Source organism: Theobroma cacao, chromosome 3 (assembly GCF_053813885.1).
Source record: "Theobroma cacao isolate CCN51 chromosome 3, ASM5381388v1, whole genome shotgun sequence".
In the NCBI taxonomy this organism is placed as follows: domain Eukaryota; kingdom Viridiplantae; phylum Streptophyta; class Magnoliopsida; order Malvales; family Malvaceae; genus Theobroma; species Theobroma cacao.
Window position 1 is genome coordinate 33,943,529 of NC_142641.1, and position 23,992 is coordinate 33,967,520.

At 35.3% G+C, this 23,992-nt stretch overlaps 3 protein-coding genes across 6 annotated transcripts; 1 reads left to right on the forward strand and 2 right to left on the reverse strand.

Annotated features, from left to right (window-relative positions):
- Window positions 1-1,187: 1,187 nt before the first annotated feature.
- LOC18604864 (Transducin/WD40 repeat-like superfamily protein) lies at window positions 1,188-6,985 on the reverse strand. 3 transcript variants are annotated; one of them, XM_018117622.2, is made up of 15 exons: window positions 6,748-6,985; window positions 6,499-6,629; window positions 6,323-6,406; window positions 6,121-6,242; window positions 5,869-5,941; window positions 5,711-5,794; window positions 5,543-5,629; window positions 4,856-4,926; window positions 4,592-4,643; window positions 4,419-4,476; window positions 3,530-3,630; window positions 3,273-3,427; window positions 2,217-2,325; window positions 1,832-1,888; window positions 1,188-1,749 (listed from the first exon to the last, which is right to left on the reverse strand). In XM_018117622.2, the coding sequence occupies exons 2-15, from the start codon at window positions 6,598-6,600 to the stop codon at window positions 1,594-1,596; spliced, it is 1,311 nt and encodes a 436-aa protein (XP_017973111.2). In that variant the 5' UTR covers window positions 6,601-6,629; window positions 6,748-6,985; the 3' UTR covers window positions 1,188-1,593. The 3 variants fall into 3 exon arrangements, with proteins under 3 accessions (XP_017973111.2, XP_017973110.2, XP_007037615.2); XM_018117621.2 differs by lacking the exon at window positions 6,748-6,985 and having other exon boundaries at window positions 6,499-6,741; XM_007037553.3 differs by lacking the exon at window positions 6,748-6,985 and having other exon boundaries at window positions 6,121-6,232; window positions 6,499-6,556.
- A 2,015-nt stretch (window positions 6,986-9,000) lies between these two features.
- LOC18604865 (protein COBRA-like) lies at window positions 9,001-13,156 on the forward strand. Its single transcript, XM_007037555.3, has 6 exons — window positions 9,001-9,296; window positions 10,430-10,509; window positions 10,955-11,411; window positions 11,811-11,970; window positions 12,089-12,366; window positions 12,500-13,156. The coding sequence occupies exons 1-6, from the start codon at window positions 9,194-9,196 to the stop codon at window positions 12,790-12,792; spliced, it is 1,371 nt and encodes a 456-aa protein (XP_007037617.2). The 5' UTR covers window positions 9,001-9,193; the 3' UTR covers window positions 12,793-13,156.
- On the reverse strand, window positions 13,133-16,244 carry LOC18604866 (COBRA-like protein 4). Of its 2 annotated transcripts, XM_018117620.2 has the most exons (7): window positions 16,063-16,244; window positions 15,781-15,979; window positions 15,587-15,666; window positions 14,601-15,057; window positions 14,366-14,513; window positions 13,916-14,193; window positions 13,133-13,804 (listed from the first exon to the last, which is right to left on the reverse strand). In XM_018117620.2, the coding sequence occupies exons 2-7, from the start codon at window positions 15,926-15,928 to the stop codon at window positions 13,524-13,526; spliced, it is 1,392 nt and encodes a 463-aa protein (XP_017973109.2). In that variant the 5' UTR covers window positions 15,929-15,979; window positions 16,063-16,244; the 3' UTR covers window positions 13,133-13,523. The 2 variants fall into 2 exon arrangements, with proteins under 2 accessions (XP_017973109.2, XP_017973107.2); XM_018117618.2 differs by lacking the exon at window positions 16,063-16,244 and having other exon boundaries at window positions 15,781-16,056.
- Window positions 16,245-23,992: the final 7,748 nt, after the last annotated feature.

Sequence of the window (23,992 nt, forward strand, 5' to 3'; positions counted from 1 at the left end):
CCTTGTTCTTATGAATATACTGGGCAATGTAAATCAACCGCGTAAGTGTTTTCTCTTAATTATGTAAGCTGAATCATAGCAAGATCAATGCCAGTGCCACAATGTATTTTTTGTTTTCACTTACATAGGTTCAAGTTCGGTCTTGCTCTATAGGTTCTGCATTATTCTTCTGAGTACCCATTTAGTTTACAGAATTTACTAGTGAAATCTTTCTCTTCAGATTCCATGATTTTGCTTTTGTTGGATAACTGGAAAGACGTTGGAAAATGATCCGACTTATGACATTGATAAAGTTCAGCATATCTCATTTCCTTGTTTGGAGATACGGGAGCTCTCCGAAATAAATGAAGAAATGAGATGGGCAACATGATAATGTAGATGGCAAAGCTGTCGAATCAGTGTAGGACTTCCAGCTACCATTTGCTGCCTAACAGATTGGCCAAAAATGAATGGACGTACCGTACCCCATGGGAGAATGGCATTGATTAGGCGGTGGCTTTTTCGGAAACGACTGAATTGATGTCCCTCTCTGGTTTGTTGAGGGTTCCGTTTCCCCGAGGCCTGAAAGGTTATGATCGTACTGAAAGCAAGACCACTGGAATTCGGTCCGTCTGTGAACTTGTTTAGCCTTTAAGTTCAGTAAAATTTATAATTCATCATTTCTCATTTCCAAAGAGTACCCTGGTTTTCTCTTGTTAGAAATCATCTGGCTATTATGTTATTGCACATCTTCCGAGGACATGTATGCTTTATAATACTTGGGAATGATACTAAAGTGCTGTAATTTCATGGAACGGTTTGAATTGAAGAAACATGACACTTCTACGAAGCAGTGACGCTGCAAAGGCAACCATGTTTCAGGCTCTACCCTTACTCCCTACTCCACTGAAGTTTGTGTTGCCCGAACATTTTGAAAGCAAGGAAGAGGCTCTGTGCCACTTGATCTACACTCAAATGTCGAATCTCTTTGTTTCAGTTGAATGTTAATTGTCGAACCCAAGGAGTTTTTGCATGAAAAACACGTCGAAATGAAACATGGAACCACGCCAAACTTTGAGGTCTTTTGAGGCTCGCCTTTATGTCAACTGATCTGCCAGGATAAGATACTTCATAAAATTTCATCATTTACATGATTATCTTGGGAGAAAACAAAGAAAATACTTAAAAGTCAATGTGAAAACGAAATATTAAGCATATGGATACTGACATTATTAAACTGTAAAATGGGCTTTACAACTGGGGCCAACTTCCCTAGGCGCTGAACACCTAAACTCAAACTTCACGTATTTCCTTTTACAGGGGATGTGTTCCTAAAACAATCCACAACTACAACACTAATCACACATGATATCCAAAAATCGAATGAAATTAAGTAGGGAGTGCGATGCATGTTGTCTCCATTAGGTGAAAAAAGAGAGAAAAAAAAATGTGCCTCAGGGACTATGTGTACAGTGTACTCCAAAGATTTGCCTTAAGATCTAAACTGTGAATACACAAAAGAATTTCAGGCAGAGGCAGCCACACTTATCATGCATTTAGCTTTTGCCAAGTCAGCTCAATTAAGTTCCCCAGATCACTCCGATTTCCGTGTACTCAGAGAATTTCCTTCCAGAACCGAACAGATCTGTCAGTTCCACAGGATATGAATGCAGCCTCTGTTGGTGAGTGATCTATCCAACGAGGTGCACCAATATGGTTGGAAGGCCACTTTGCCACTTTTTCTGCTGTCAATGCATCCCAAATAACAATCTGCATCCATCAGAGAAAAATTAGCAGATGCCAACCATAGGAGATTATATACTTGCCACTATTCTCAGGAAGTTGAACAAACCTCATTGCTAGGTTCATCTATAGATAGCACAAACTCTTCAGTATCATTAAAAACAGCCTGCAGAAAACAGATTGATGTGTTTAGTAGTTATGATCCATAAAAATCTTTAAGGTCATTAAATTCTACTTTAAAATGAACACATGACCAAATCCTTCCAGTTAATGGCAAGCGTTGTTTTAGCTAGAAAATCTACAAATTGTGTGATAAGTCTTTTATATACCGAATAGCAAATTTGGAGGATAGTTGATTAGACCTTGAGACCTCACAGAAGAGGTGTGACTGCTAATTAGCTCATCCTTTCAGCCACCATGCAGTGACTATAGAAATATTTAAATAACCAAGACAACAAGGAAGCTTAACCAAAAAGAAAACCACCCTTGCATACCTGGCACCGCGATTGTGTGTGAGTAGATCCAAGATATTGTTTGACCAATCTTCCAGTGCCAATCTCCCAAAGCTTTACAGTTGAATCCTTTCCACAAGAAAGAACAAACCTAGAAAGTCGATACCATGGTCAAGTTTTTTTAAGCATGCCAAGGTACTAATGCATATAACCACGTGAAGTTTACGAATCATGTTGAGAAGCAACATCCTATTTATTCTACATGATTAGTTCTTAAAAGGAAATTTGTGCCTCTATATGCACTTTCTGCCATCAATTGATTTGCAGTTAAATTAGGCAATTAGTACTTATAATCTATGAAAGATGTGGATTTAGTCCCTGTACAATAATTTGTGTAAATTGAGTCTTTATACTTTTTCAATTTGTTAATTTCAGTCCAAACCCTAAAATCATTAAGTTTCCACTGTTAGGTATGCTGATGTGGCATTTGATGACATGGCAAATGCTGATGTAACATTTGTTGACAAGACTACCAATGAACAAAACACCCCAACTCCTTTCAAGTCATGGATTGGTTTCTCAAAACAAATAGGAAAAGAAATTGAGAGAAATCTTGTGGACACTTGTTAGAACACTGAAACATCACTTTTTTCTTTCCAAATTTCTGTTTTGTAATTGGTCAATTTGAGTGGGAAAAAAAGATAGCGTAAACTTTGCAAAAATTATGAAGACATAATTTAACGGTGTTAAGGTTTGGACTGACATTAACAAATTGGAAAAGTACATGGACTTAATTTACAAAAATTATTGTACGGGGACTAAATTCACATTTTTAATAGTGTACAGGGACTAATTACATAATTTGACCATTGATTTGCACCCCGTAAACTGTACTCTGCTTCACCATCTGTTACAAACTAAAAGTAGACTACGGCCGTTGTCTAGAGAAAAATTTCTCATTTTATGACATAACATGTTGTCTCCATTTAATAATATAACAATGCAACATATAAAGCTGCATATTCTGCAATATATAGCCCATTTAATTTATAAATTACAACACATCCTACTTATAACCAAACCGTTTAACATCCATACCTTTGATCCTTTGTAAAACATGCACTTGTGGCCTCTGCTGTTCCATGTGCACCAACAATGGAGCGCACACAACTGGCACTTATTCCATCCCATAACCGAATAGCACCATCTTTAGATGCAGTAACATACATGCCACCTGTAGAAGAATATCTCACCTGCACACGGAAACAGATTGAATTATGGACTTAATAGCCTCAATTTATCTGTAATAAATGGATGAGAGATCCTTCTATTTTGGAAGATGTGATATTTTATACCTGATTAATGGCTCCATTAACACCAATCTCTGGGGGATTTGCAGATAGATAACATTGGAACGTATTAACATCGTACAAGTGTGCTATCGGATGATCAGTTCCTGTCAGTTTTCATCCCGACCTTGTAAGTAGTCAAATCATGGTAATAGACCAAACTCAAAAGAAAGAACTCCTCGCAGAAGTTCACCATATGCCACTCTAGCTCAGATGCTTACCAATTTAGCAGAGATACAAAAATTAGATCAGCATTTATCAAAGTACATATTTCAAAAAGGTTCAACTTACAACAAGAAACAAAGCCATTTCCCACTATGTACGGTTGGATATATGAATCATATTGCGCACTTTGCTCAAGGTTCATATTGTTTTAATAATTTTTTTGGTACATAAGGGTTTAATAAACTTAAAATACAAAAAATAAAATACTTTTGAATAATTCAAAGTTGTCAAATTTGCAAACTTTTGTATTCTGAGACAATTCAAACATGCTTTACAACATCTACAGTTCTATCATCACCCCCTGTTAAATTGCTGAGAAAATATGATTATATACTTTTTACGAACTTCAAATCATGATCATTTCATTTGGATCAGTCCTTATCTGAAATAAAGTAACAGAGTATCACTAGATTAACAATCCTCTGTTGTAAAGAGATGAAACAGGCTTTTACTAAAAGGTAGGTTAAGTAACCTCGAAAGGTCTGGTATATGAAAATTCAAATGCATAACACAGGACAAGTAGTTCAATTAAATCAAATAATTCTAAGTTTCAACATGTTTTAGTTTTCCACAAGAATATTCATCTAAGGTTCTATGATAATAATGTTGAATAAAAAATTAAGCAGGCAAGAAAAGATCAAACACAGAAAATATGAAGCAAATAATTTACCTGCTAGAAGGAAATCACCAGATGGATGGAAAGATACAGATCGTACATTGTGAGTATCCTGGGTTATCATAAGTAGAAAATTTAGTATAATGTCATAAATATATACTAAAGTCAAATTCTGCAGCTAAGTTCAGAAACCATGATTGAAACAGTGTCAAAATAACAGGCAAAACCTGGATAACTCTGAAGGCTCTCTTTGCAGTAGCTTTGGAAAAATCAAAGAACCTGTAAACACGTAATAAGCATAATGTTGAAATGCCAGTTAATATGAATTCCATCTACCACTAGAAACAATAAAGTTTAAGGCAAAAAAAACACAATTTATCACTAAGGAGTTACTGATAAACTAAAAATGAGAGGAATATAAGACATGCAAGACAGAATGGAAAACTAAAAAGAAACCTCAGAGTAGATTAAATTTAGATGAGAAGTCATACTTTATTGTGTGATCTTTTGCCCCAGATATCAGCACAGTACTCTGAGGATGGAAATCCAAATCATTTATTGGCTGCATTTCAGCAGAAAAGTGTTAGACCATGCAAGGGAAAATAAACATATTTAATCAGCTTTTAGAGTTAAGGGAAACAGAGATTATGCATAAATTATAAAGTAATTGTTAACATCTGATTCTATGAAGATGACCCTTTTAGACTCTATCATGAGAGGTCTGAAGCACAAACTTTAACAAAATCAAGAGATCTATCACTTCAGCCACAAATTATGAGAAAAATATACAGATTCAAAGAAAGAAGAAATACAAAAGAAGCAATATACAGCCACAAAGTATGAAGTATCAGTTCCTTTATAGCATTCCCTTGATCCCAAAAGAAGCAATCATGAAAATAATGTTAATAAATTTTAGACACTAGCTCATGTTAGTTGCAGCTCAGTGAAAAGTGGGACCTTCACTTGAAAGACAGCAGGAAAAATTAATTGATCAAATATACAAGCATCCAGATATATCACAGAGAAGACATGCAAAAACAAGATGGAAATGAACTGGAAAGAGGGTTATAATGAAAAATAATTAGGGTTTGGAACTAAATGAAACATAAAAATTATTTTTCATAACCATGAGAATGGTTGGCATTAAGCATACTGCGGAAAAACCAATTCACCAATACCTGTACATGGTCATAAAATGTCCTTATGACAGGTCGCACAGGACCATCCTTTGAATCTGGCAGCATCATTTGCTTTATTTTTGATATCTGCCAATGAAATAACATCATGGGAGTTAGATATTGTCCATATTGAAATAAACTGAACCATACAAATACAAGAATCATTACCTCAAAGAGCTTAATTGATGTGTCAGCACTTCCAGTAGCAACAAACCTCCCATCAGGACTAAACCTTGCACACCTTGCAATATTCTTAAGAATATTTAACCCATCAGTTTTATGTCATTCAGTTTCAAGAACATATTGCAGAGATATGTTAAGCAAACCTTGTGCTCGGAAAGATGCCTTGTCTCATGCTTTGGAAAGCTCTTTGATGAGCCTTTTGTATCCTGCACAGCACTGGTTTCACAATAGACATTCACTATGAGTTTATCCCTGCTAATAGGAAGGACTTTCAAGCTTAAAAAGCTCAGATTCTTAACTACACATTAAAATCACATTAATGCATTGAAAACAAGAGGGCATACATATCAAACTAGTTAAAATGAAAAAGCAAGGATTTTAGCAAGAGGTATTACCTAAAATCAACAGAAGAAACCCGAGGAGCCGGAATCGAGCCATAAGCCAAAGCTCCCCCCAGATCAAACAATGCAGAAGAAGAAACCCCTCTTAACATCTCATCTTTCTCCACTGCAAGACCCTGTTATCACCTTAGAACTAAAAAAAGAAACTTGTTTTTTTTTTTGTTTTCCTTTAACCCAAACAACAAAAGGAACCCACCTTAGCAACAAGCTCAAGGAGCTTATTTGGAGGGGCTTCAACGTCTAGAGGAGTCATTGTTGCTGCAGCCACAGCTCTTGCAGCCTAGAAACCAATAAAAGAAAAAAAAAGTTTGATAAAATCAGGAATAAAAAAAAAGGGGGGGAAGGGTAGGGAGATTGAAGAAGCGGGATTACTTGGGTGAGATTGTGATGGCGAAGATGAGCAACGATGAGGGAATTGAGTTGCCTGTAAAGTTTCCCTTCTTGGAGTGTTTGCTGCAGGTTGTTGCCTTCCATTATTAAGCCTTTCCTTAAACCCTAACTCTCTGCACTATATAATGTTAGAAGGAAAGGATTTTGCTCGATTACATTCAACTAATTTTCATGTGCAAAACTATTGCCCACTAATCCACCGGTTAGAGAAGAAGTGGAATGTCAACTGACCGTTGAACCCCGCCCTTTGCTTTATTGAGTATTCGCTTCAGTGATATACGCCGAGTATTGGGTTCGGAAAGCCCAACATCATATTACAGTAAGTAATGGATCATAAAGTAGAGTCGGGCTGGGTTCTGGTTCCCAACATCGTCCTCCTTACACGCCCCGATCTGTCCCATGTGCCCTAAACCCTAATCACATGCTACTATGTGGTTTTATTCATGTGATGGGAAGGCCTTTCTGGATTTTTATCCTGTTTGGTGGGGTTGGGAGACGAATCCAATTTTAAGCTTACAAAGTGAAAGGCTTGTGGTTAACAAAAGACCCAGCTGTTCTGGAAAAGGTAATCGCAATGTAATGCTTATGCTCTTAGCTACAGGTTTGCAAAATTTTTGTCTTTATCATAAAAAGATGGTAATACAAGTTTATTAAGTTGAAGCAAAGTTTGATCAAGTGAAGTCTAATTAAAAAGAATTAAGTAGCGGTTTTTAATTGTACTGCTGCTAATGCAAAATTGGTCTTGCAAGAGATGGAAAATTAGGTAGTAAACTTCACTTATGTCTTTGTAGTTTTAGCTTCTTCTTTTTTTGTTTCACATAATATCTGCGATTTTTGTTCTCAATTAATGTTTTTATTTCTAAAAGAGTTTATACCGCTATTTTCACTTAATAAAATTATCGAAATATTTTTATTTTCACATTTTACAAAATAAAATTAACAATATAATTTTTATGGGAATAGAACTTATTTATAGTGTTAATTGAAAAAAAAAATCATAAGATACTATTTGGAAAAAGTTAAAACTACAAGGTTCACATAAGTTAAAAGTTCATTATCGCATGATGAATTTGATTCCATATTCCTTTTTACAAAAGAAAAAAGAAAAAGAAAATCTAATTTTAAAATTTGCAACCAAAGAGAAATAGAGCTTTTGCTTAAAATATCAATACTGTTGGTAATGGTACTGACCCTAAAATAGAATGAAAACTAGTGTCGGCAAAATATTTTTATTCAAAATGACACATTGTTCATGGCAGAATTGCCACCTAATTGCAAATAAAAAAAAAAAAAGAAAAGGGAATGGTCCACATTTTGGTGTGATTCTAGTAGATAAGCCATGTACTTGGCACACAAAATAGAAAAAAGAAAATAAAAAAAAATACAAGTAGCAAAGGTTTGGTGGTTGGGCCATCATCTTTGGACAAACAAACGATAAACAGAGAGAAGCGTCTCCTTTTCCCTGGTGAACAAGTCTTCTGAATTCTCCCCACCGACACTGGGGGCAGGGCCCTGCCCGGGGGATGGATGACGTGTTCTTATGCCCTACTTGCTTTGTCGTTGGTTATATGCGGTTTCCATATTTGCTTGCTGTTACTGTTTGGGTTCCATTCCAAGGATACCCCTACTCCGTTCAAGACAATTACACCATTTAACAATGTCAAGATGCCAGATCATGTTACACAAATTTAGGATGATTTTTTTTATTCAGATGGCATACAATCATATGCTTCACCAACTACTCAATCAAATTACTGGTACACCCATTCACAATTCAATAAAATGGGCAATATAGTAATTTTGTAAATCTTTTGTATGAAGATTATATTGAATCATGAAAAAAAAAAAAAAGTAAGATTGTTGTTTTTGAAGTTAGTTTGTTTTTATTATAAAATATCTCAACTTTTTAAGTTTTAATGAAAATTTTAAACGAATTCATTAGTTTTCAAAATAAACATTTCGTATCAAAAAATATCTTTCGCTAGATAAATAAATCTCGTCGTTAATTTATTATTAATATTTTTATTAATTTAATGATGTGATAATATTGAAAAGATAATTTTATTTTTTATTAATTAAAAATTATTATTATATAATTTTTATAAAAAAATTAAAATTTTTTTGATTTTTTAAACATATATAATAATAATAATTTTTTATATTAATAAAAAAAACATTTAGTCTTTTTTTATTTTTTGTTAATAGTATTAACACTTTTAAAGCATATTGTCAATTTCTAATACTAATAGATTTCGTGTGAAATTATAATTAAAAGTTAAAAATAATGTATTTTACCTTTGTTTTTAACTTACTTGATTATTAAAAATGCAAAGATTCTCTTTGGGTTTCATATTTTGTGAATTGTCTAATTTGAGGGTAATATAAAAATATATATTTTTTAATTTTTTTTTAAAAAATAAATTAGTACAGAAGGATATCATGGTGATTTTACATCTGCACGTTAACTAACGACAGCTGCAGCCAGATTGCATTGATGGCTGGATCTCTCTCAGACACAGAACTATAAGCTTTCGCAAGCTCACTCGTACTCAAAAAAGAGCTCCCTTTCTATGTGAGAAGGATCTTTTCTTTCTCTCTCTTTCCATTTCCTTGTGCAGATCTTAAGCTTAATCACAGCATAGAACATCAGATAAACTATCCGGGTCTGCATCAAGACATGGAGACTGTCTTGTCATCAGCTTCTGGATCCATTTCCAAGCTCTGTAGCTTTACCATTGTGCTTCTCTTCTTGTTCTCCTGCTCCACTTTCACTTCTACAGGTAAGTTTCCAGTCAAATGCATGGTTTTTCTTAAAGGGACTAGTTTTTGTTTGTAAAGAAATTGAATCTGGGTTTTGCTTAAATACTTCCTTAGAGTTTGGAGTTTGACTGTTCTCATTAGGTGGTTGATTGCTAATTATAATAACATAATGTTATTTTGTTTTGGTAACCAAGTTTGTTAATATAAAGGGCAAACTGGATTGCTGAAATTAGCTTCAAAACTTGATCTTGTAGTTTCTTTATGTCTTGATTGGATTGGAAAGTTGAATTGAGTTATCTGATTTTGGCTGCTGTTAAGAAGTTGAAGAGATTGGAGAAAATGGAATTTTTCTTCTTGTTTTTTTAAGACCTTCTTCCTTAATGAATGATCAGTTACTCTGTTTCATCAGTTTGACATTTATTTTAATTTCCAAAAGAAGAAATGTAAGCATGATGAGTGTAAGTCAGATTGGGTTTTTGCATCATTTGTTTTCCCTATTCTTCTTAAAAAGTGGCTCAATTTTAGTTTTTCTACAGCAAAGAGGGTATTTCGTGGGAGAAGAGAAATGAAAGAACTAAAGCAGTGCTGGACACACTGAGATTTAAGTGCTTTAACCAATAAAAAAGAGAAAAACTTACCAAGAATGGAGATCTGTGCGCTCGAAATGTAAGATCACATTGTACAGTATTTACCGACATGGAACTGACCAAATTTGACCCCAAAGACTTTTAAGTTTAGTGTCATAATGCAAGAGATACTTATTGAAGTTTATAATTGAAGTCACCATCATAACAATCATACCTAGAATACACAAAAGGAAAAAGATTGGAGGGCTACTTTTACTTTTATGGTGTAGTACATGAAATTATTAAAATGCTTTACATCTATGCCATTGGGCTATCAAGGCATTTTACTTTTTGTTTGGATCTTTTATGTTTCTGCAAGTTGCAGTAAATAATGCTAGACAGGCCAAAGGTCTCTACCCAGGCCAAGGCCAAAAGAGCAAAATGCTATTGACGAGCAAACTTCATTTTTTGCATGTTAATTTCTGATTTTGTGATCCAGACCTTAATTCACAATAGTATTTGTTCAAAACTCAATGCCTTAAGTATTTTTTAATTAGAGTTTTGGGATCTTTTGGCTGTTTCTGTAGAAGCTTATGATGCACTTGATCCAACTGGCAATGTCACTATCAAATGGGACGTAATAAGCTGGACTCCAGATGGCTATGTTGTAAGTATTACTGAAGGGTCAGGGTTGCATTTGCTTTTTTACATATAAAGAGCTACTAACTTACCTTCAAAAATCAAAATAGATTTTTGGAACCAGCAAGATTTTCTATCAGACGTTTAATGCATTGATTTGATTGTTTGCTTTTGTTGATTAGTTTTCAAAAGAAATCACTGATGTCTTTTTTTTTTGGTGTGTATGCAACTGCCTCTTTACTGCACAGAATAATTTTCAATGGAGCATTGCTTTTTTGCTTTTCATTTTCTTTCAAGGCTCACAAAAAGTGCATATTTTTCTTCAACACATTCAGAAATATAACACTTAGGGTGAAAATATAGCCAATCCAGCATTGCAGTTCCATGAGTTTTTGTTTTGATGTTAAAGCCTTTTTTATTTTCCTTCTTTCCTGGATTTCCAATACTAATTATCATTCTTACGACTTTGGTAGGCGGTTGTTACAATTTACAATTTCCAACAGTATCGCCATATTCAGGCACCTGGTTGGACGTTGGGGTGGACATGGGCAAAAAAGGAAGTAATCTGGAGCATGATGGGAGCCCAAACTACAGAGCAAGGGGATTGTTCAAAGTTCAAGGGAAACATACCACATTGCTGTAAAAAGGATCCAACAGTTGTGGATTTATTGCCTGGAACTCCTTATAACCAGCAGATAGCAAATTGCTGCAAAGGCGGGGTGATAAATTCATGGGTTCAAGACCCTGCCAATGCAGCAAGCTCATTTCAGGTTAGTGTTGGTGCTGCAGGAACAACTAACAAAACTGTGAGAGTGCCTAGAAACTTTACCTTAAGAGCACCAGGTCCTGGATATACTTGTGGGCCTGCCAAGATTGTGAGACCAACTAAATTCGTGACTCCGGATAAAAGGAGAATAACTCAAGCTATGAGTAAGTTCCTTGCTAAACTACAGCTCTGCTTTTTTAGTCTGCACTAATCAAGTTAGATATAACCCTGTTTGACTTGTTATATAGATACGTCATCTGGCAACACATTACTGATTTTCATTTGAACAATATCTATATGCTTACAAACATACTTGCTTCACTTATAAAATTTAAAAACCTAGTATGATGTATGTTCTATGAATTTGTATAAAAATATTGTTGGAATTTAGTAGTTTTCGATGAAGAAAGTTAAATAGTAACATCTGCAACAATTTTTTTCTTCATAATGGGCTAAAGCTTGAACTAAGATGGAAAGTGAACTAAGTGTATTTTTTTGGTAATAATTCAGGATGGTGGAACAATCTTCTAACTTCAGTCTATCTTACCTTCATCTTATTGCAGTGACATGGAATGTTACATGCACATATTCACAATTCCTGGCTCAGAAGACACCTACTTGTTGTGTCTCCCTCTCTTCCTTCTATAATGACACCATTGTAAGCTGCCCGACATGTGCTTGTGGCTGTCAAAATAACATAACAGAACCTGGGAGCTGTGTAAGGTAAGTTATCTCATTTGTCTGCCCTTTTCGCCCTCTAATTATCCTTTACATTTTTGCAGTTTTTCTAATTTCTCTCTCTCCGTGTCTTTTCTTTTTTCTTGGTGATGACATCCTGCAGTGAAAGGTCTCCATATTTGGCTTCAGCTGTTTCTGGTCCAGGCAAATCTAGCAATTCACCTCTGCTTCAGTGTACAAGCCATATGTGTCCTGTTCGAGTTCACTGGCATGTTAAGCTGAACTACAAGGAGTATTGGCGTGTGAAAATCACAATCACCAATTTCAATTACAGAATGAATTACACACAGTGGAATCTAGTTGTGCAACATCCAAACTTTGACAATCTTACCCAGCTTTTCAGCTTTCATTACAAATCATTAACTCCATATGCTGGCTTAAGTAAGTCTAAGTTTGCCATGATTTATTTCTTTGAAGTAGCATCATGTCATTTTCCAGAATCTGTGCATAGTTCTCTGTTATATTTCTAATATATACTTTGTGACCATGAACTCGATGAACCTTTCTTATGCAGATGATACTGCCATGTTATGGGGAGTTAAGTTTTACAATGATTTGCTCTCAGAAGCTGGCCCTCTTGGGAATGTGCAGTCAGAACTACTATTCCAAAAAGATGCAGCAACTTTTACTTTTGAAAAGGGATGGGCTTTCCCGAGGAGGATATATTTTAATGGTGATAACTGTGTCATGCCACCTCCAGATGCCTATCCATGGTTGCCAAATTCTGGTTTTAGGCCAGTTATCTCTGTATGTCAGCTGGTCATGACAATCTTGGCATCTATTGTTTTCTTATGGGCTTATATGTGATGAATAATGTCTGGGAAACTGCTAAAGCCATTTGTTTGACAGCCCGCGAATCCCATCTGATTTATATTAATACACCGAAGCTTATAATGATCCACTTGATGGGGTTGGAATAGTGTTGGTGCGGCAACATAGCATGCTACAAGCAGGTTCAGGTGCACAATGTCCTGTTCTTAAAGCATTTTGGCTTATTATTTATTTATTCAGGTTTGTAATTTACACCATTTCTTTTTGGAGTTAGCTGCTTTGTTGTATGTTTATTCACATCATACACACGATCGATTTGGTTGTAGAGTATCCACAAACAAGTTTGTAGCATTGTATTGACGAACATCAAAAGAAATTATAGTTGATATATGGTTTGTTATGTTTCTATTGCACTTAGCCATATAAAACTATTTTACATCCCGAATACTATGAAAAATGCAGGAGAGATAAAGGCTAACAGATTAATAAATGACATTTAAGCTTGCACGAGAGACAGAGAAAGTGAGACAATTCAATTTACACCATGATGCAATACTGATGCAGCTCAAAAGTGGGGAATTTCTGGATCATGTGAAATTTAGTTTATTTTTTCACAACTATCACAAATCATCCCGCGCTGACCAGATCCGCAAGTTTCTAGAAATGAGTTATGACTTATACCTGTAACGAATGAAGGTCCAATGCAAACAAACCACTCTTCTTTATCTGCAATACTTTCTGAAAATCTTCTTCTCTCCAGATGATCTCTACATGTTAAACATAAACAGGAGTGCTGAGAATGCCATTGTCAATATGGCAATTGGATTTACATGGGCAGAGTTTGGTAGGAAGGGGTATGTATCAGGAGGAGGCAGCAAGCATTCATCCCCATTAAAGTAGACTTTGCGAGGAAATGCCCAACCCTGCTTGAAGGTAAATGTGTCCTTGTTTTTCCTAAGGAGCACCTCAGACTGGACATTTCCTTGGGGCCCTGCTTCCATCAATAGGTCATTGTAGTATTTCATACCATAAAACATGCCGGTATCATCTGCATAAACAAGTTGATCACAGGTGTTAAGAATTCCGGAATTCCATATTTGCTTCCAGGTTAGTCCTGTCAGAGTTCATTAAATAGAAATGGCTATTGTCAGGCACTCACTTATGGCTTCGTAGGGCACAAGAGGCTTGTAATCAAAACTAAAGACTTGGGTGACGGCATTGAGATTGGGATGCTGTGCAACAAGCGTCCACTGTGTGTAGTTCATCCGGTAATTAAAATTAGTGATGGCAATCTTCACACGCCAGTAGTCCTTGTAGTTGAGCTTCACATGCCAATGCACTCTTATAGGGCACATGTGATGTGTGCATTGCAGCAATGGTGTATTGTCTTTCCTCCTAGTGTTTATTCCTGCGCGGTGTGCCTCCTTCGAATTACTCCTGTAGAATCCAATCATCATGAGCAATGAGCAGTATCCAAGAAAGAAGTTGTCGTGTGCTTTTATGGTTTAAACATTCTAAATAGAATGTTTGTGTTATGTGCATGTTTTCGCATTTAGAAATGAAGATACAGAACTGTTGGCCAGGGTTAGAGACTGAATGAGAGGCTTACCTAATACAGTTGTTTTTATTCTGGCAACCGCAAGCGCAGGATGGGCAAGGAGTGATTGTCTCATTATAGAAAGATGAGAATGAAACACAACAGCTTGGGTTCCTTGCGGCAAGAAATTGTGAATAAGTGCATGTCACATTCCATGTCACTGCATACAATGAAAAACATTAGTTATTATAGTAATTTACTAGCTTTAAATAATAACTTGAAAAATTGGAAGTGAAACAGCGCTTACTCAATGCCTGAGTCTTTCGCCTATGATCAGGTGTGAAGTAGACTGTGGAGGGCACAACCTTTGCAGGGCCACAAGTGTACCCTGGCCCCGGACCAAGCAAAGAAAAATTTGTGGGTAGTTTTACTGTCTTATTCGAAGTTCCTGCGACTCCAACACTCACCTGAAAGGCCGACACTGAACCTATAGGATCTTGTCCCCAAGCAGACACCACGCCGCCTTTACAACAATTGGAGAACTGCTGGTTGTAAGGAACTCCAGGGAGCAAATCAACCACTATAGGATTCTTCTTACAACAGTGAGGAACGTTTCCTTTGAACTTGGAACAGTCTCCTTGCTCTGTGGTTTGAGCTCCTACCATGGACCATATCACTTCTTTCTTAGCCCATTGCCATCCTAGAGTCCAGCCGGGGCTCATGATGCTACGATACATTTGGAAGTTGCTCATCGTCACTGCTGCCTGGTAGAATTTATCGAAGATAAAAGGTAAAAAAAATAAAAAAAGAAAAAGTGGAAGGATCAATACACAAAATGATCTGGGGATCTCCCTCTAAAACAAATCAGAAGAGAATGAATTGGGGGCTCTCTCTCTATTGTTTTTTCTCATTCTGTATGATAATATAAAGTTTCCCAAGAGTCATTTATGACATAAGGAAAGGTGGCAGTTAGATTTCAAAGTTGTGCTTTTGCCCCAGATAATTCTTCCATGGCATAGGAGGTTGATCTTAACCCCGCAAATGTTTTCTATTTATATGGCTGATTTGGTGTTTTACACTTTGTATTTGATTCCTAACATTATACGGACAGGGAAAGCTCAAACAGAAGATAACTTTCTTTCTTAAGCATTAAAGGCTTGATTCATGCCATACCAACTCATGAACACGTGAACTTCAGTTCTAGGAATGACAATAACACTATGACAAGCAAGGCTTCCTCCAGAATTTGTTTCTAAATGAGGAAAAAGTGACAAACTGCCATGTTCAACTCACCACGTAGCCATCTGCGGTCCAAGAGACTATATCCCATTTTATTGTTATGTTTCCAGTCGGATCCAGTGGATCATATGCGGCTAAAAGTATGGGAAAAAAGAGTCAGCAGCCAGAGGTAATAAACAGAAAACATGAAGTTACTTGCAAGAAAACGTTCTAATTTTTCTATATGATATTGTGAGAGAGAACTTTACCGGTATTGGGAAGCATAATGAGAAATAGAACAACTAGACCACATATGAACTTCAGTTGTAGAAATGAGCAGCATTTCCGACATTGGCAATAACTTGGAGAAATGGAGAGGAATTTGTGGGATGTTGTCGTCGATTGATCAAATTCCATTTGCCAGAATTTCACTGAAGTTCCAAGCTCCTGGCAAGAACTCAAAGGAGACTGGAAGTTGTTTGCATTAGTACGTTGTGTTAAGAAGGAAAGGGAAGAGTATATTGGCAAAGAATGCTTTGAAAATGTCTTACCAACTGGTTGTTAATATTTCATGGGATATTTTCATCTTTCTCCTTGTCTCTCTCTTTTGACACATTAATTTTTAAAAAAGTTTTCTGCATCTTGAAGCAAATCTTTTGCGAGGAATGATGAAAAGGAAAAGGTGGCGGGAGAGATTTTGAGAGGTTTGAACAGAACTGCTCAACGGTTCTGCAAAATTCACAGTGCTGCGTGTGGTGGTCACTTACTTATATGTGTGTGAGGAAATGTCAGGTATTGGACTGCTTCAATAGCAAGTCTTCTTCTATTTCTACTGGAATTTCCCTCTTTGAGCCTATTCATTTTGGGGATTGTAGTGATGCTTATTCCCCTTGAATCCATATCCATTTGTCAAGTCTCATGCTCTCGTGAAGCCTAACCCATTTTAACTCCAGCGATATTATTCAAACTGAATTTTACCCTATTCCTTGAGAGTTTTGGTTCATTATATTATAAATTGGATTGTTTTCTTAATTGCTCGTTAAATCTTACCATTGTTTCCTTGTTCTAAATCAGGTTAAAAGGGGTTTTATGGTACAACCTCTTATGTCAAGGTGAAAAACAGAGAGTCTAAAAAGATTAAATTTAGCTACTTCTGCCACCCATCCAGACCAGAGTGTGCTGGGAGTTTGGGTGAAGGCAAATGAGCTCTCTCTATCTGAATGTGATACCTCAGCTTAATTTAAAAGACAAATGCTTAAGAAAACAAAATAAAAGATAAAAGGTAGCTGTCTCTTTATATGCATCATGTGTCCTCAAATAACCTTACAATTAACCACTCACAGACTTATATATAACTGTGTAGGGTTGTTGAAAGGGAAGCCAAATCTTAAACAATTAAACTACACTATTTTTCTTTATACCAAATAAGCTAGACAGGATCATGAGCAGTTAATAAGCACAAGTTCAAGGTATCATGATGATGAAGCTGAAATAGCTTTGGGACTCGGATTATGCAAGGCATTTACCATTACCAATTGCAAAGTGTTTTACTTGATCCATTTTCTTACTCTGCTTTATTAATTCCTCAATTTCAGTTACTGAGATGAACTTAACATCCAAGTAGTATATTACCCAATAAATCGTTTGAAATTAGTGTATGATGATCAAGCTGATTTAGAATTGTTATATGATAGAAAACATATATATTTTAAAAAAGGTTTGAAATTAATAAAAGTGAGTTGCTTATATTAGCATCCTTATCAATATTACAAAAATAATTAAGTGGACCAATTTAGACATCTCATCTGCGAAAATGACTTTGATACTCATTGGATAGTAGCCGCCACCGAGTTCTCAATTTCATGGGAAAAAAAATTGCTAGTTAAAAGTCAGGGCGTTCCTCCCTGTTCCTTTCATTTTTTTTTTCTCAGCTAGTAAGGTATTTTCATTAATAATCTGCCCACGATCGTAAGGGTACAGTAAACTGTTCATACTACAATCAGAGTATAACTGGTGTGAGCATACATAACACTACTGAACAAAACATATTTGATATGAAAGATACCACAATTCTCAGCTAAGCTTTACAATATTCAAACATTGTGAACTAAAAGTATTCATAAAGAAATTTACCAATGAGAGCTACCACCATGCTGTGAACATAGACTCACAGTCAAAACCATGATTAGCAAGCATGTCTGCATATGAGTTCCCATCTCGCATAATATGTTGGGAAATCACTCTACCAAGAGTCGCCCTAATTGTATCTATTTCATTGAAAATATGCCAGATATTCCAAGGTCTATGATTCACCTTCTCCACCCAAGTGAGTGGCACAATAGAGTCAGACTCCACAACAAGTTGGTCGTTACCTGCATTCGGAGAACTCGCATACATGCACAGGGCGTGTTTGATGGCCATTATCTCTGCATAGTTTAGAGTCCTGCACGCCTAGGGTACTACAGAATAGACCTTTCACATATCCCTCTGAGTCTCGAAGAACACCCCCACAGCTTGCAGGCTTAGGTTTTCCTCTAGTCCAGCCGTCAACATTGAATTGAACTCACCAAGTTGTGGAGGCTGCCAAGTAATATTAACAGACGTGTGGAGGGGAGCATGTGCAATATTTAGATTCCCCGGCTCGGACCACCAACCATACTCAGCCACCGAGCCCATTCCATCACAAGCTTTAGTCCAAAATAATGAGCGTGTATGGATAAGATTAAATATCTCCACACTATCCCAACGCTTACCATTAAACATGGATTCTCTTGCAAGGCATAGTGACCAAATGGTCGAACCACAAACAATCATCCATCTTTTTTTTTTGTCAAACCTGTATAATGACAAACATCCCAAATGCATATATGAGTGCCAATAGAACTAGGGGGTACCCAAATCATTTGCCACCATCTAAGAACCATCTTCCATATTATCCAACTAAATTTGTAGCCTAAGAGAATGTGAGGGCATGTTTCTGTCTCAGCTAGGCACCAACCACGTAGTAATTGCTCTTCGTTGAAAGGAACTCCACGAGTCCTTAGAAAGGCTCGTGTAGGTATAGAATCAAGTACGGCAAGCCATATAAAGCACTAGACTCTTGGGGGATATGAAGTTTCCAAATAAAAGCAAACCATACCTACTGCCCACTGCTATCCGTACCCAATAGAAAGTTTAATCTCTTGACAGAGAATATTCCTTTTGGGTGATGCTTCAATATCAATTTATAATCTCTGTAAAATATCAAGGCAATGCAGGATAAGGACTCAAGAAGTTCTGCATAATCATCATTTTCCCATGAGTGCAAAGGCCTGCGAAAGGTTATAGCCCAGTGTCCCTGACTCCATGCATCAATCGCCTTAGCTTCCTTATCAGTGGACAACATAAATAAGCGAGGGTGCTTGTTACTCAGAGGTAGATCATTATGAAGCCATATATCATGCTAGAAAAAATGCTTGATCCATTCTCGAGTGACCATTTGCAAGCAACAGATCCAATGAAATTGTGTCGATTGTGGTATTGTTGATTTCTCACGTAAGTACACGTATCGTTAATAAGTAATATAGTGATAAAGTAGAACATCGATCTTATAGAGAATTATTTTAATTTCTATTGTTAAATACTAAAATTATAACATCCTAATTTTATCTAAATAATTAAAAATTAAATTAAAAAGAAAAACAAACTAAAGACCAAAATTAATCTAAATTAATCAGGAAAATTATTTTATTAAATTGGATTAACTTTTAGACCTAAGATTACGATATTTCTTATGGCACGTTTGATTCGCGGAATAGACAGAAATAGAATATAATAGTTATTACGTGAGAATAAAAAGATGTGAAAATAGAATATAATAGTTATTATGTGAGAATAGAAAGAGGTGAAAATAAAATATAATAAGTATTATGTAGTTTGGTATGATAAATGGAATAGAGTAGGAATAATTATTATGACTTATTACAGTGTTTGGTTGGTAATAATAGTTTTAGAATAAGAAAAGAATAAAAAATAAAAAGATAAAAATACCCTTTATTATATATAATTATTTATTTTTATTTTATTTTTTAAGTATTAATAATTTATAATTAACTAAAATATTAATAATTAATAATTTAAATATCAATATTTTAATATAATTTAATTATTAATATTTTAATTAATAATATTTTATTTATAATTTAATATTACTTTGATTAAAATATTAATAATTTTTATTTTTTATTTATACTCATTAAAAAATTAATATATTAATAATTTAATAAATAAACATTGGTAGTTTAAAATATTAATATTTTAATATTTTAATCATAGTAATATTAATAATGTTTAAATTATATATAAAATATTAATATTTTAAATTTTATAAATAATTTATTCTTTTTATTCTATTTTTTTCCTTTTTTTTTTTCATAAGTCGATTGTCGGAAAGGCGATCGGTGTAACAAAACGTCGATCTGGCTCACCATGTGGTCGGATCTGGCCACTACGGCTCTAGATCGGCGTTTCCCCGCTACTGGATCTGGCCGTGGAGTGCCAGATCCAACAGTGGGATCTGGTCGGGAAGCACCAGATCAGGTGCTTCGCGCGGCCAGATCTGATTGTTGAGTGCTAGATCTGGCTGGATCTCGGTTGAATGTTGTCGAAAAGGACTAAATCGACACTTCCTACCATATTCAGTCGTTGCCGCCGCCTTCACCGATGTTGAGTTCCAGTTAGAGAGAGAATGAGAGAGGAAAGAACATGAGAAGAGAGAGAAAGAAAAAGGGAAAATGGGAAGAAAAAAAGTATTTATAGGTCTAGGGTTGTAATATTTTTAAGTTATAAGGGGTATTTTAGTTATTATATATTTGAAAGCTATTCCATGTCTCATGGAATAGATATTACCGGGGGGGGGGGGGGGGGAGAGGAGAAGGGAATAAATAAAGCTGACTTTTAACCTATTTGATGGAATTTTTATTCTTGCGGAATTGTTCTTCCGTGTCCCAATTTTATACCAAACAAAGATATAGGAAAGGATTGGGAATAGAGGGGGAATAGCATAGCTATTCCCCATATCAAACGTGCAGTTAATACTTCATTTGAATATTGTCTTTTCCTTTTAACTTAACTTAATGGATTAAGTTGCTAACCTAGAGTCTTAATTTATTTACAAGTTTTTGTAGAGTTTTTCTTAAAAATGCATTTTTAATTAATTTACTATATATCTATGCAAATTAAATTGAAAAAAGATTCATTAAGTTCGTACTCTAATCCTAGTTATGTATGGCTTATAGGTATATATCTACCCTATATGCAAATCAAGCCACCTAATCAAATAAGTGCATACGATCATACGCTATTCTATTCAAGGTCTACCTAAATCTTCTTCATCAAGGTTTAACCTACGTTTCCAATTCAATCTAATTAATGATCAAGCAATTAGAAACATTAAGAATAGAATAAAATAAACAACTTAAATTCATCAAACATAAGCAAAAGAGAGATAACTAAATAAGACTACATATTGAGTTTAATTATAATATTAGATAAACAATTTAATTCCTCATCAAGTTACACATTATCATCAAATAAAGTTTAATCAATAACATTAAACTAAGAAAAATAAAAGAATAACAAAAAAAATAAAACTTAAGAATTATAATCTTGATCTTCCAAATCTTCTTCTTGAATCTTTCAAATTCTTCTCAGCTTAAATGACTTTATGACTTGATTCTCAATTGTCAATTTGGTGTTTTCATTCTCCCCTCTAAAAGTCCTCCGAAAGGTTATTTTTATAGAGTTTTGAAGTTAGGCCAAGTTGGATGAAGAAAGAATTCAATTTGAACTAGAATTTCCTCATCAAACTATGTGAGCTACAGCCTTAACCATTTAAATATCAGAAATCATAATTGCTCTAGGACTGTTGCAATGCTCTAACTTCGATAAGATATTTAACCACTTTTTTGACCGAACTGGGTGAAGGGGTAAACATGAAAATTTTATATTTTTCTCTTATCTTTCTAATGGTCTAAGAATCATCTCATTTGGAGCTTTGTAGAAAGAGTTATAGTTGAAATACTGAAACATATGTAATGGAAGCTTGCACCTTAAAATTGCTCTCCTACTTCTATTAAAATTCTTCATTCATTAAACACCTACAAAAGTACAATTAAATCAATAACAATCTATCTTAATTACATTAACACCAAATTAAATATAAAATAACTAAGATTAGAGTGACTCACCTAAATTAATTAATTAATTTAAAATAATTTAAATAAAATTTACTAATTTTTATGCATTACTACAAAAATTAAGCTAAATTATTATCAAAATTAAGGCCAAATAACTCTATATCATAGAGTTATCAGGCATGATGGTAAAATCATAATGCTTCTTTGTACATTTGACATCCTACTCCGGTTTTGAACTGATAAAATCCAATGTGTTGCACCCATGCCATAATTATCTACTAGTAAGTGCCTCCACCAAGCGTTCTTTTACACTCCGTAACGCCACCACCATTTTCCAAAAAGTGTTATGTTTTTTTGGCATAAATTGGATATTCCAAGTCCATCAAATCGCATAGGCTTGCACATTGTTTCCTATTTGACATTTGAATTTTTGGTTTGTCTAATCCACTGCCCCATAAAAAAGATCTTCTGATTTGCTCAAGCTTGTTTAACACTCCCTTTGGTGCCTGAAAGACACATAAGTAACATAGTGGCAAAGAGCTAAGAACAGAATTGATGGGTGCTAACTAGCCTCCAAAGGAAATGTATTTCTTTTGCCATAAGGCGAGACGGTTTTTGAATTTTGTGATGACAGGTTCCCATGTGTTGTGAGATCTTGGATTGACACTTAGAGGTAGTCCTAGGTATGAGAAAGGAAGAGAACCAACTCCATAAGTTAAGATACTGACCATTACTTTAGCCTCCTTTATGTTGATACCCATTGGGTATACACATGATTTGCTAAAATTACTTTTCAATCCAGATATGAGCTTAAAACAGTGCAAGATCTTTCGGATATTTAGAGCCTTTTGACAGCCAGGCGCCATGAATATCACAGTATCATTTGTAAATTGTCAGTGTGATATCATCATATTGGAAGCAGTGACATTAATCCCTCGAAAGAGTCAAGAGCTGTTCTGCTCGAACTAACATTAGGTGGAAAGTCTTTCTCCATTTTTCCCCAAATCTCATATATTCCATGACCATTAGCAGAAAGTCCCATTTAACACAATCAAAAGCCTTTTCAACGTCAAGTTTTAACACCACTCCCCTTGAATTATGGGAATGTTTTCTCATGTTGTGGATAATCTCATTTGCAAGCATGATCCCATATGTTATTTGACAACCATTGACAAAGGCACTTTAAGTGTCACTAATAATTTGAGACATTACACTTTTAAGCCTATTAGATAGCACCTTAGCAAGGATTTTATACATAAAGCTAATGAGACTAATAGGTTTATATTTTTTTAAGGAGGCTGGACTGAGAACTTTGGGAATGAGGGCAATGAAAGAAGAATTGAGTCCCCTTTCTAGTTTCCCTATCAACTTAAATTTAGAGAAAAATGTAAAGATATCCATACTTACCGAGGACCAAGACTTTCGAAAGAAGTTGAAATTACACCCTTTTGGAACGGGTGCCTTTGAGCCATCACAATCCCGTATTGTTAAGCGAAGCTCGTTATAGTGATTGGTGCTTCTAGGTTTAATGCATCACATAGTGCCACTTTACAGAAGGGGAGTTCTTGGAATGATGGCCTAATCTATCCATCACTTTGAAATAAAGACTAGAAATATTCATAGGTGGCTTGTTTTACCTCAACATGTTTTGAAATCCAATTACTGTTCCATATGATTCCACCCATATGATTCTGACAAACATGGGCTTTAGCCTTGCATTGAAAGAATTTCATGTTTTTATCCCCCTCTCGTATCCACTTGATGCATGATTTCTATCTCTAGATGGACTTTCTGTTTCTCATGGCTATCCAAAGTTCACGGATGGTGAATTACTTCAAGATGCTCTTTTCAATTGTCAAATTTCGAGTGCATCCTATCTTATCAAGAGTCTCCAATGTGGTTTCCAAGTCATTGATAGTAGTGTCAACATCATAGGGTGAGTACACATTAACAATAATGCATGGAAAATTATGAGAAACCCATATTCTTTGTAGAAGTATATATTTGCTTCGGATGACCATTGCTTCCATTACAAAGGAAGCTTTGTCCCACATAATTATCACGCCACTTGATCTACCAACAGTCGTAGAGTATAGCCATTCTAAGTTATTTGATAACCATAATCTCCCAATTATCCTGTCCACATTTTCAGATAGTTTTGTCTCTTGTAACAAAACCATTTCTAGTTTATGTGTTGAGATAAACTTCTGTAGCATACTTTGTCATGACCCGGTACTCTCCTCGAGCCCGTGACAACAGTCGCGATGTCCCGATAGACATTCATTATCCGAAATGCCAATCGAAA

Bases quoted from the DNA above. Each gene is read 5' to 3' on its own strand.
- LOC18604866 (XM_018117620.2), bottom strand. From the start codon at position 15,928: ATGGAATTTGATCAATCGACGACAACATCCCACAAATTCCTCTCCATT. The intron at 14,194-14,365 runs GTAAGCCTCTCA...TGGATTCTACAG, and splicing joins AATAAAAACAACTGTATTAG to GAGTAATTCGAAGGAGGCAC. The intron at 13,805-13,915 runs GTGAGTGCCTGA...TTGTTTATGCAG, and splicing joins TGTGCCCTACGAAGCCATAA to ATGATACCGGCATGTTTTAT.
- LOC18604865 (XM_007037555.3), top strand. From the start codon at position 9,194: ATGGAGACTGTCTTGTCATCAGCTTCTGGATCCATTTCCAAGCTCTGT. The intron at 11,412-11,810 runs GTAAGTTCCTTG...ATCTTATTGCAG, and splicing joins GAGAATAACTCAAGCTATGA to TGACATGGAATGTTACATGC. The intron at 12,367-12,499 runs GTAAGTCTAAGT...TTTCTTATGCAG, and splicing joins AACTCCATATGCTGGCTTAA to ATGATACTGCCATGTTATGG.
- LOC18604864 (XM_018117622.2), bottom strand. From the start codon at position 6,600: ATGGAAGGCAACAACCTGCAGCAAACACTCCAAGAAGGGAAACTTTAC. The intron at 5,795-5,868 runs GTTTGCTTAACA...AATATTCTTAAG, and splicing joins GGCATCTTTCCGAGCACAAG to AATATTGCAAGGTGTGCAAG. The intron at 4,927-5,542 runs GTATTGGTGAAT...GCTGAAATGCAG, and splicing joins CATTTTATGACCATGTACAG to CCAATAAATGATTTGGATTT.